The 11,745-nt window shown below is 49.2% G+C and overlaps 2 protein-coding genes across 5 annotated transcripts in view; one reads left to right on the forward strand and one right to left on the reverse strand.

The window, feature by feature from the left end:
• Positions 1-3,509, reverse strand: part of WDR62 (WD repeat domain 62) — a 59,501-nt gene extending 55,992 nt beyond the window's left edge. For all 4 annotated transcript variants that reach the window (XR_001880773.1, XM_017848666.1, XM_017848667.1 and 1 more), the window contains exon 1: positions 3,165-3,509. Coding sequence is in view for 3 of the 4 variants with exons in the window: in XM_017848666.1 (XP_017704155.1) it covers positions 3,165-3,341 (177 nt within the window). In the remaining variant the exon portion in view is untranslated. The remainder of the gene's footprint in view (positions 1-3,164) is intronic.
• A 35-nt stretch (positions 3,510-3,544) lies between these two features.
• Positions 3,545-11,745, forward strand: part of THAP8 (THAP domain containing 8) — a 16,632-nt gene continuing 8,431 nt past the window's right edge. Inside the window, exon 1 of the mRNA XM_017848669.1 lies at positions 3,545-4,171. Within this exon, the coding sequence (XP_017704158.1) occupies positions 4,089-4,171 (83 nt within the window). The 5' untranslated portion in view covers positions 3,545-4,088. The remainder of the gene's footprint in view (positions 4,172-11,745) is intronic.

Raw genomic sequence — 11,745 nt, forward strand, 5'->3', positions numbered from 1 at the left:
GGCTCAGTCAGGAGTTTGAGACCATCCTGGCCAGAATGTCAAAACCCTGTCTCTACTAAAAATACAAAAAAATTAGTCAGGTGTGGTGGCCCATGCCTATAATCCCAGGTACTCAGGAGGCTGAGGCAGGAAGATCGCTTGAACCCAGGAGGCGGAGGTTTCAGTGAGCTGAGATGGCACCACTGCACTCCAGTCTGGGCGACAGAGTGAGACTCTGTCAAAAAAAAAAAAAAAAAAAAAAGGCTGGGCGCAGTGGCTCAAGCCTGTAATCCCAGCACTTTGGGAGGCCGAGACATGCAGATCACGAGGTCAGGAGATCGAGACCATCCTGGCTAACACGGTGAAACTCCGTCTCTACTAAAAAATACAAAAAACTAGCTGGGCAAGGTGGCGGGCACCTGTAGTCCCAGCTACTCGGGAGGCTGAGGCAGGAGAGAATGGCGTAAACCCGGGAGGTGGAGCTTGCAGTGAGCTGAGATCTAGCCACTGCACTCTAGCCTGGGTGACAGAATGAGACTTCGTCTCAAAAAAAAAAAGAAAAAGAAAAAGAAAAGGAACCAAACAGATGAGGAAACAGAGGCCAAAAGGGGTTACCCATCCAGGAAAGGGTAGCGCCAGGATTCCAACATAAACAACCAAGCCAGGCACTCATGTTGTCTTATCTGTCGATCAGCATTACTGGGCATTGGTACGAATGGTCACTTTTAGACTAGGTCTTTGCAAGACAGATCAACTCTGTACTGCCAAACAAGAAAAATAAATAAATATTACCCCAAATACACAGTCATAGTATCAGTATTAGCTAACATGAATAGAGTACTTGCCATGTGCCAGTGTTGTTCTGAGTGCCTAGGATATGTGACCTCATTTAATCCTCACAAATACCCTATGAAAGATTTCTACATCATTCTCATTTTACAGATAAGAAAACTGAGGCACAGATAAGTTCATAACTTGGCGGGGCACAGTAGCTCACTCCTATAATCCTAGTACTTTGGGAGACCGAGGCAGGCAGATCACTTGAGCTCAGGAGTTCAAGACCAGCCTGGCCAACACGGCGAGACCCTGTCTCTACCAAAATACAAAAAAAAAAAAATTAGTCAGGTATGGTGGCATGCACCTGTAGTCCCAGCTACTCAGGAGACTTGAGGTAGGAAGATCACCTGAGCCCATGAGGCTGAGACTGCAGTGAGTCGAGCTCACTCCACTGCACTACAGCCTGGATGACAGAGTAAGACTCCATCTCAAAAAAAAAAAAAAAAAAAAAAAAAGAAAAGCAAAGTTCATAAACTGCCAGGAAGAACAGGACTAAAGTTTAAGCTCAGGCTGCCTGGGTCCAACCATACCATCAGCAGTCTGTTCTCTTAACCACCTTGCTATAATGCCTCTATGAATTTGATATTGTTATACGTAGTTTAATAGCTCAAAAGCACTTTCAGGAACATAAAAGATAAAGGCTATGATGTATAGGGTGCTGAGTGAGACACCCACCTTTCTGGTCTATGAATCTGATGTGGGGAAACTGTCTACCTTTGGTAACTATTGTGTCTCTCCTGCACAGCCCAAAGTGCTGACTTTGGAGCCAGACTGCCTGGTTTTGTATATCAACATTGCCATTCGCAGATGTAGGATCTTGGGCATCAGACTTCTTACCTGTAAAACAGGGGTGATAATAGTGCCTTCTTCTTGGCTTGTTGTGGGGATTCAAATCTTTTATATATATAAAAGTACTAAGAGGCCGGGCACAGGGTATCTGCTTTAGAATGGGGTTCAAGAAGGCCTTTCAAGATAGCGACATTCAGGCTGAGACTTGAAGGATGGGAAGGAGCCAGCCAGGTAGATTGCAGCAAAAAACCCAGGCTAAGGAGGCAGAAAAGAACATGGGGCCTCAGGAGAACCAAAAGCAGGCCAATGTGACTGAACGCTGGTGACAGGGAGGACATGGGAGGTACAGCCAGAGCCCTGTAGCCAGGAGTGGGCAGTATAATCACAGTGCAGGAGAAAGTCATGGGGCAGGAACAAGCTCCACCAGCAGCTACCAGGTATCCTCCCTTTATCTGGACTCTGTGCCAAGAAGATCACAAGTCAAATTTCATTTCCCTCCAATGCAATAGTATAACTTTTTTTTTTTTTTTTTTTTTTGAGACAGTCTCACTCTGTCGCCCAGGCTGGAGTGCAGTGGCTTGACCTCAGCTCACTGCAAACTCCGCTTCCCGGGTTCAAGTGATTTCTTCCGCCTCAGCCTCCCGAGTAGCAGGGATTACAGGCGCGCGCTAGCACGCTCCGCTAATTTTGTACTTTTGTAAAGACGGGGTTTCACCATGTTGGCCAGGCTGGTCTTGAATTGATCTCAGGTGAACAGCCCACTTTGGCATCCCAGAATGCTAGGATTACAGGCGTGAGCCACCGCACCCTACCAGTAGTATGGTTCTTATCATCTCCATTTTATAAAAACAGATTTTGTGCCTACAGAGCTGGAAAACAATTTTTTTTTAATTGCCGCTGTGCTAATGGAATTCCTTCTACCTACTGTGAAATCATTTCCTTCTGTGTTTCTGTCTCAGAATTTAGGGAACTGTTCTGTACGCCCTCCTCCCCAGGCAGCACTGCGGGGATTTTATAAATAACTTCTTACGTCTTTGTCATCGTTTTGACTGACAATATGGATTAAGAATCCCACCTTCGTGAGGAAAAACGATAGAGACCGCAGAAGGTGAGAGAAGGCGAGGTAGAAGCGAGAAAGAGTTGGGGCAGTTAACACTCTGGACTGAACCCTCGAAGGGACCTTAATGACCCAGCGGGAGCCAGGGCAGTGAGGCTGCAGTGAGCTATGATCGTGACGTCTAAAGGCGATAGAACGGGGGTTAAAGTATAGGAGGACTAGGCTGTGATTTGCAGAAGCAAAATGCATTCCCCAGTGGTGGGAACCAGGGAGGAACCCCGGAATTACTCCAACGCTGAGAGTGGAGCAGGGAATGCAACGAGGAGAGGGAAAGTGGGAGGGGCCGTGGCTAAAGGGGCGGGACTTAGGGGACGAGCCAAGACAGGGAACAGCCTGAGGGGACTGGCCGGGAACTGATAGTCGGGCCCACAGTTCTCAGGACGGGACTAGGGGAAACCCAGGAGGCCTGGAACTGGGGTAGACATGACAAGCAGCTTCTCACCCGGTTCTGCACCGTCTCCTCGGAGGCCGTCGAGAGTCGCGTCCGCCGCCGGAGGCAGAGCGGTGGGGCGGGTGGCGGGGAAGACTGACCCCTCCGCGCCGGAACTGCCGCCATCACAGAGGGCAGCTTCTCCCCTGCATCGTTCCGCGCACAGCCTCCGGACCCTACGGCCGCCATCGTCACGCCGGAGCCGGGCGACCGTTACACCCCTTAACCGCCGCCACCGCCACGACCCACTGGAACAGCGAACAGCCGCGGGAAAGCCGGCGCCGCCGCCTATTGGACGCCACAGGCCCGGCCTGGCCAACCGCAGGGCTGCCGGGCGGCACTTAGGACCAATGGGAGCGAAGAGGCGGAGCGAGTGCCTGGTGGGGCGGGGCCACGGCTAGTGTACTGGATGCCTGATCAAGAGTCATGGGGTCTTTCATCCAGACTCCGTTTTCATTATTCGCTGAAACACACAGGTTTTAACTTTTACGAGGCTAAGGCCCCAGCTGCCTCACCTCGGTTTTTGCCGCCACCCAGAGGAACTATATGCGCTCCGACGGTCGCCCGGATATAGGCGTAGGGTGGAGCCGTAAGAGATTGACTGGCCAGTTGATTTGGTTGGCGCAGGCTCAGAAACGACGTGACGCCGCCCCCTCTCCCCAGCACGTGATGAAAGTCGGGTGGAGAAGGGCAGGCTTTGCGCAGGCGCACAGTTCTCGCTATAGCCAATTCGCTACGTGACGAGGGCGTGACTGTGGCACTGGAGGGGCGCCTAGTAGGCAGGCGCTCTCAGCGCTTTCCCCGGCACGTGACAAGTCCCCACGGACGTCACGTGAGGCAGGCGGCGAGCGCGCGGGCGGGGCGGGGTTCGGTGGCGCTCCGCGAGAACCAAAGTGCAGCTGCTGACCCGGCAAAACTCAACGGGGCTGGACAGCCATGCCTAAGTACTGCAGGGCGCCGAACTGCTCCAACACTGCGGGCCGCTTGGGCGCAGACAACCGCCCTGTGAGCTTCTACAAGTGAGCGCAGCGCGGGGCGGGGCTTGAGGGAGGCGGGACCCGGGGAGGGGCGGGGCCCGAGCTTTAGTGAAGCTGTGCGGGGCTTCTGGTCTCGCTTGAGGGTGTTAGGAAGTGGGGTTAAACCGTGAGGAGATGGCCTTCCCGGCAGTGTCCACTGCACCTGCAAAGGTGCTGGCGTGGGAAACATCAGGAGTAGACGATTAACTACAGGTAGCGAACGAAGCGAGCCGAAGAGGGAAACGGATGTAAAAAGTGAAGTCGGTGCAGGCTCTGTAAGAGCCTGCAGATGCCCACTTGCCCTCCCCACGCATTTGAGCCATCTGAAACTCAGAGCATCCGAAACTGAGCTTGTGATCGCGTCTCCCCCAAAACCTTCCAGTCTGTCCTATCTTAGTAGTTCCCTGATTGCAGCCAGAGGGAGCCTGTGAACACCTGAGTCAGATCAGCGCCCTCCTCTGCCCAGATCCCTTCCCTGACTCCCACCTCACTGTAAAAAATAAAGTGAGGCTGGAGCAGGTAGAAAGCAGGCCTGCAAAGTCCTACAGAGCTGGTTCCCTGATACCAGTGTGACTTCATCTCTTTCCTCCTGCCCTTCACTCCAGTGACACTGGCCTACTTCATGTTCTGTAGCATGGCAGGCTTGTTACTGCCCTGGGGACTTTGCCTGTGCCATTCCCTCTGATTTCAAAGTTCTTGCCTTTATGACTACCACCCTATGGAAAACTGTAACTGACACCGAAACACACACACGATTCTGTCTCCTGCTTTATTTTTCCCTTTAACACATCACTGTCTGCATATCGCATTTTTGATGTATGCATTCCGTATCTCCCCCACTAGAATGTCACCTCAATCAAGCCAGAGGTTTTGTCTTTCTTTGTCTTTCTTGTTTCCTCTTGTTTGTGTCTCCAACCTCTAGAACAGTGCCTGGCACATAGTAGGTGCTTAGTAAAAATCTGTTGGGTGGATTTGATGAATGCATTTCAGATGGGATCTCCAGGAAAGCCAGCAGTCCATGTCTCATGGATCCTTTGAGGGACCCTGGTATAGGGCCAAAGGGATCCGGGGGGACTTTAAGCCTGTATATGACTCTGGCAGCTGTTGATTAATTCAGCAACTTTTTGAGTATTTCTTGGAGAAGCAAGTAAGCCCCTGCTGGACACAAAGAACCCTGACAGATCTTGTTTCTGCCATGACAGAGCTCATGGATAGGTGAGGGTCAAACATTGAGGAACTAAGTACGTGACCTGGGAGTTACCCATGATCCTTCCTTTTCATCCACCGCTAGTCCATTAACCCGCCCTTTGGCTCTACCCTCAAGACATGTCTCCATCCTGCAACAACCACAACAAAATCTCTAACACCTTGACAAGACAGTTATAAACACAAATGAGAAAGTCCCAAATAAATCATTAAGAAATAAGAAAAGATAGGCTGGGCGTGCTGGCTCACACCTGTAATCCCAGCACTTTGGGAAGTCGAGGCAGGAGGATTGCTTGAGCCCAGCAATTCGAGACCAGCCTGGGCAACATGGCAAAACCCCATCTCTACAAAATGTAAAAATTAGCCGGACATGGTGGTGCATGCCTGTAGTTCCAGCTACACTGGACACTGAGGTAGAGAATCACGAGCCCAGGAGGCCAAGGCTGTAGTGAGCTGTGATCACACCACTGTATTCTAGCCTTGGCAACTGTGTGAGACCTTGTCTCAAAATAAATAAATAAGAAATAGGGAAAACACATTCCCAGACTACTTCTCATTACATCTACTGTCGTCACGTAGTCCAGGCTGCCATCATCTTTTTTTTTTTTTGAGACAGGGTCTTGCTCTGCCACCCAGGCTGGAGTGCAGTGGTATGATCTCGGCTCACTGCAACCTCTGCCTCCCAGGTTCAAGCGATTCTCCTATCTTAGCCTCCCGAGTAGCTGGGACCACAGGTGCACACCACGACACCCAGCCAATTCTTTGTATTCTTAGTAGAGGTGGAGTTTCACCATGTTGGCCAGGTGGGTCTTGAACTCCTGACCACAGGTGATCCACTCACCTGGGCCTCCCAAAGTACTGGGATTACAGGCATGAGCAACCATGCCCAGCCCCTGTTTCCACTCTTACCTCACTCATAACAACAACAGTATTTACTTAGAGAGTATTTACCTTATGCCAGGCACTGTTCTAAGTGCTTTGTAGGTAATAATAAGGGGGAATGATGACGACTGTATACAGCAGCCAGATGACTGTATGAAAATCACTTCATGTCTTCATTGGCACCCAATAGTGACTAACCCATTTACACCTCAGGGCCTACCTCTGAGTCAGCCATGCAGAAGCCACTCAGTTAAGAGTTAGATGAAAAGCAGTTTCCAAAAGAGGCTTAGGAGAGGGCATGGATGCCAGGTGAGAGATAAGATGAGACACGTTGAGGGAAGTGGCTGCCAGGAAATAACTTGAAATCCTGCTTGGCAGCCAAAGGGAACACTCATTAGTTCACTCTCTCGCTCTCTCTCTTTTGAAACATGATCTTGCTTTGTCACCCAGACTGGAATACAGTGGTGCGATCATGGCTCACTGCAGCTTCGACCTCCCAGGCTCAAGCATTCCTCCCATCTCAGCCTCCTTTGTTTTTTTTTTTTTTTCTTCATGTTTCATTTTATTTTTATGCTAGTCAAGCATGGTTGTGTGGGAGACAATGTTAAATCAGCTTAGCAATAACCCACAACACTCAGACCAGCTCCATTTCAGCCTCCTGAGTAACTGGGACTATAGACATGCACCACCATGCCTGGCTAGCTTTCATTAGCTCTGTCTTAGGCCCTTTCAGGGACAGTGGCAATGGAGTCATCTCTTATGGGGGACCTATCATTTAGAATTATATCTGCTTGGTATTAACAAAGTCCTGCAATAAGAGTTGATTAAACAAATTATGGGGTCTATAGGAATCAGTGTAGTTAAGTTATGCTGCACGAACAAACTTCTCAAATCTCAGTGGCTTACTACAACAGAGGTGTTTTTTATTGTTTTGTTTTGTTGTTGTTGTTGTTTTAGGAAGGGATCTCTATCACCTGGGCTAGAGTGCAGCACCATCATGGTTCACTGCAGCCTCAAACTCCTGGGCTCGAGCAGTCCTCCCACCTCAGCCTCCTGAGTAGCTGGGACTACAGGCAGACACCACCTTGTCAGGCAAATTTCTCTAATTTTTGTAGAAATGAAGTCCCACTGAGCTGGGCGCGGTGGCTCACGCCTGTAATCCCAGCACTTTGGAATCACCTGAGGTCAGGAGTTCGAGACCAGCCTGGCCAACATGGTGAAACCCCATTTCTACTAAAAATACAAAAATTAGCGAGCCAGGCGAGGTGGCGGGCGCCTGTAATCCCAGCTACTCGGGAGGCTGAGGCAGGAGAATGGGGTAAACCCGGGAGGCGGAGCTTGCAGTGAGCTGAGATCCGGCCACTGCACTCCAGCCTGGGCAACACAGCCAGACTCCGTCTCAAAAAAAGAAAAAAAAAAAATTAGCTAGGTGTGGTGGCACGTGCCTGTAATCCCAGCTACTCAGGAGGCTGAGATGGGAGAATCGTGTGAACTTGGGAGGCGGAGGTTGCAGTGAGCCAAGATTGTGGCAGTGAGCCAAGATCATGCCACTGCACTCCAGGCTGGGTGACAGAGCGACTCCGTCTCCAAAAAAAAAAAGGCCTGTTTCTACTAAAAATACAAAAAATTAGCCGAGTGTGGTGGTAGGTGCCTGTAATCCCAGCTACTCGGGAGGCTGAGGCAAGAGAATCGCTTGAACCTGGGAGGCAGAGGTTGCAGTGAGCCGAGATCGTGCCACTGCACTCCAGCCTAGGCAACAAGCGCGAAACTCCATCTCAAAAAAAAAAAAAAATGAAGTCTCACTGTGTTGCCCAGGCTGGAACTCCTGGGCTCAATCAGTCCTCCTGCTTTGGCCTCCCAGAGTGCTGGGATTACAGGCGTGAATCACCACACCTGGCCCAAAGGCGTATTTCTTGCTCACACTATGTCCTTTGCAGGTAATTTGTGGTCCTACTCTACAGTATCTTAATTGGGGTCTCAGGCTGAAGAAACTGTCCCTATTTGTAATATTGCTGTTCTTGCGGGAGGAGGAAAAGAGAAGTGGAGTGAATCATCTGCTGGCTCTTGGTCAATTTTATATTTAGAAGAGGCCCATGTCACTTTCACTGGCATTCTTTGACTGGAGCAAGTATATAGCAAGCCTCAAGTCAATGGAGTGGGCATGTGAAATCCTTATGTGGAGGGAGGCAGCAGACATTCTGAACAGTAATACAGTCTATTACAGGGTTTATTTTCCCTCATATAGACCAATTACAGAGGTTGGCAAACCAGCACTGGGATAGTAGTTCCACAGTCATCAGAAATGAGGGTCCTATCTCTCTTTCTCTCTTTTTTTCTTTCCTTTTTTTTTTTTTTTTTGAAAGTCTCATTCTGTCACCCAAGCTAGAATGCAATGGCACGGTCTCAGCTCACTGCAACTTCCACATCCCGGGTTCGAGGGATTCTCATGCCTCAGCCACCCAAATAGCTGGAATTACAGAATTACAGCTGCGTGCCACCATACCCAGCTAATTTTTGTATTTTTAGTAGATACAGGGTTTTGCCATGTTGGCCAGGCTGGTCTCAAACACCTGACCTCAAATGATCCTCCCACCTTGGCCTTCAAAGTGTTGGAATTACAGGTGTGAGCCACCGTGCCTGGCCTCTTTCTGCTCTGTCATCCTTAGCCTGTGGCTTCCATTCAAGGTGGCTGCCAGTGCCCTAGCCACCATTGCTACCATTCCTTATAGGAGGAAAAGGGAAGGGAGAAAGAGCAAAAAGCGTTCAGGTCTAAACTGAATCAACTCCCTTTATAAGGCCTTCCCAGAAACCCCATTCAATGGCACCTTTTCATCACTGGTCACCCCCATCTGGAAAAGAGGCTGGGAATTGTGGTCTTTTAGCTGTGCATTTAATCAGCCTGAATAAATTTTGAGTTACATTAGTAAGAAAGAAAAAAAGGACTTCTAGCAGTATATGCCACCCCATACTCTGGAGAAGATGACCAACAAGACTAAAATAGCTTATACAAAGGGGAACATGGAGGTATAGCTCAGTGGTAGAGCATTTGACTGCATTCAAAGGGGAACACTTGCTGTCTGCTTAAGGTAGTTTTTTAGAAAGCAATATTGCCCATTATAAATGCTGCTATCCAGAGGAACAAGAGAAAGACCAATTAAGGAGATGTTTCTTAGGATATTGACTTTCTTCCTTTCCTCTTTGAGCTGCTGAATCCAGTTGATCATCCCTTCCGTTTAAGGCACCATCCCAGAGGTCCCAAACAACACTAAAGCATTCATTGGCCAGAAGGTAGTCACATGGCCCCACCCAGCTGCAAAGGATCCTGGGAAACGTAGTCTTTTAGCAGGACACATTATGGCCTCAAAGAAGGTTGGAATTATGTTAGTAAGGAAATGGCAGAGAGTAGATATGAGTAGTCCATTGGTAAATTCTGCCTGGGAGATAGTGGCAATAAGAATGGGGAATGCTGTTGCAATAGATCTCATGTTTGTGTCCAGGAAGAATGGGGCCACTGAGAACATTGGGATCTTAGAGGGAAGCTGACTGCAGCAGCCAGACTCCCTGGCTGTGTGCCCTGGGGTTCTGCTCTCTGGATGCCACTGCTCTTCTCTGAGTCAGCCTTTCTGTGCTCTTTCGCCAGCTGCCCGCCCCCTCCACCTCCATCTGCCTTGTCTGAGAAGTCTTGGCTCTCTCCATCTCCGTTCATCCCATCCACCTCCTCCCCACTGGGAGCCTCTTTAGTTTCTTGTGTGTCCTTCCTATGTGTATTAGTCTGTTCTCACACTACTATAAACAACTATCTGAGACTGGGTAATTCATAAAGGAAAGAGGTTTAATGGACTCACCATTCTGAATGGCTGGGGAGGCCTCCGGAAGCTTACAATCATGGTGGAAGGCAAAGGGGAAGCAAACATCTTACATGGAGGCAGGAGAGAAAGAGAGCAAGAGGGGAACTGCCACTTTTAAAACATCAGATCTCATGAGAACTCACTCAGTATCATGGGAACATCCCCCATGACCAGTCACCTCGCATCATGTCCCTCCCTTGACACATGGGGATTACAGTTCAAGATGAGATTTGGGTGGGGACACAGAGCCAAACCACCTCACCATGGTTTCAAATACCAGCAAATGTGAAAGACAGTCTTATTTCTCCCTTTATTACACTATTAGTTTCCCATACTGCTTGTTACAAACTTGGTGGCTTAAAACAAGACAAATTATTTTCTAACAGTTCTGGAGGCCAGGAGTCCAAATGGGCTTTCCTGGGCCAAAACCAAGGTGTCGGCAGGGCTGTACTCCACTGGAGGTTCTGGGGGAGAATCTCTTCTTGGCCTGTTCCGGTTCCTGGTGGCTGCAGGCAGTCCTTGGCTTGTGGCCACATCTCTCCAGGCTCTGCCTCCATGGTTACATTGCCCTCTCTTCTTTTCTGTGGTAATATCTTCTCCTCCCACTTATGAGGATACTTGTAGTGGCATTTAGGGCCAACCCGGATGACCCAGGATAATCTCCTCATCTCAAGATCCTTAACTTAGTCACATGTTTTGTCATATAAGGTAATATTCAGCCTGGCACAGTGGTTCATGCCTGTAATTTCAGCACGTTGGGAGGCCAAGGTGGGAGGATTGCTTGAGCCCAGGAATTTGAGACCAGCCTGGGCAACAAGGCAAAACCCCATCTCTAAAAAGTATATAGAAATTAGCCGGGCATGTGGCACATGCCTGTAGTCCCAGCTATTTGGGAGGCTGAGGTGGGAGGATTGCCTGATCCTGGGGAGTCTGATGCTGCAGGAACCGAGATCACGCCACTGCACTCCAACCTGGGTGACAGCAAAACCCTGTCTCTAAATAAATAAATAAAGTAATAAAGTAATAGTCACAGTTTTCAGGAATTAGGACATGGATAGCTTTTGGGGGCTACCACAATGACTAAAAGCTGAGATAGTCTATTTAGAACCTTCCTTTTTTTCACATAATATCTGCCTGACAATAGTATGTCAGTTCCCTGAGTGCCTCTACATTCTGTTTTATAGCTGCATCGTATTCTTTTGTGTGGATGTGCCTATGTTTGTTTACCCTATCTCCTGTAGGAATTTTGTCCCTGATTCTCTAGCACTCATTAGTCTTTCTTTTCAACAAAGAGAGAGCAGGGGTGGGGTGCGGTGGCTCCTGCCTATAATCGCAGCACTTTGGGAGGCCAAGGTGGGAGGATCACTTCAGCCCAGGAGTTGGAGACCAGTCTGGACAACACAGTGAGACCTCTCTCTATCTAAAAATAATTTTTAAATTAGCCAGGTGTGGTGGGAGATGCCTATAGTCCCAGGTAGTCGGGAGGCTGAAGTGGGAGGATCACCTGGGCCTAGCAGTTCAGGGATACAGTGAGCTGTGATCATGCCACTGCACTTTAGCCTGGGCAACAGAGAAAGGCCCTGTCTCAAAAAAAAAGAAAAGAAGGAAAGAAAGGAAGGAAGGAAAGGAAAGGGAAGGGAA

This window comes from Rhinopithecus bieti, unplaced genomic scaffold (genome assembly GCF_001698545.2).
Source record: "Rhinopithecus bieti isolate Rb0 unplaced genomic scaffold, ASM169854v2 scaffold_32059, whole genome shotgun sequence".
NCBI classification, from domain to species: domain Eukaryota; kingdom Metazoa; phylum Chordata; class Mammalia; order Primates; family Cercopithecidae; genus Rhinopithecus; species Rhinopithecus bieti.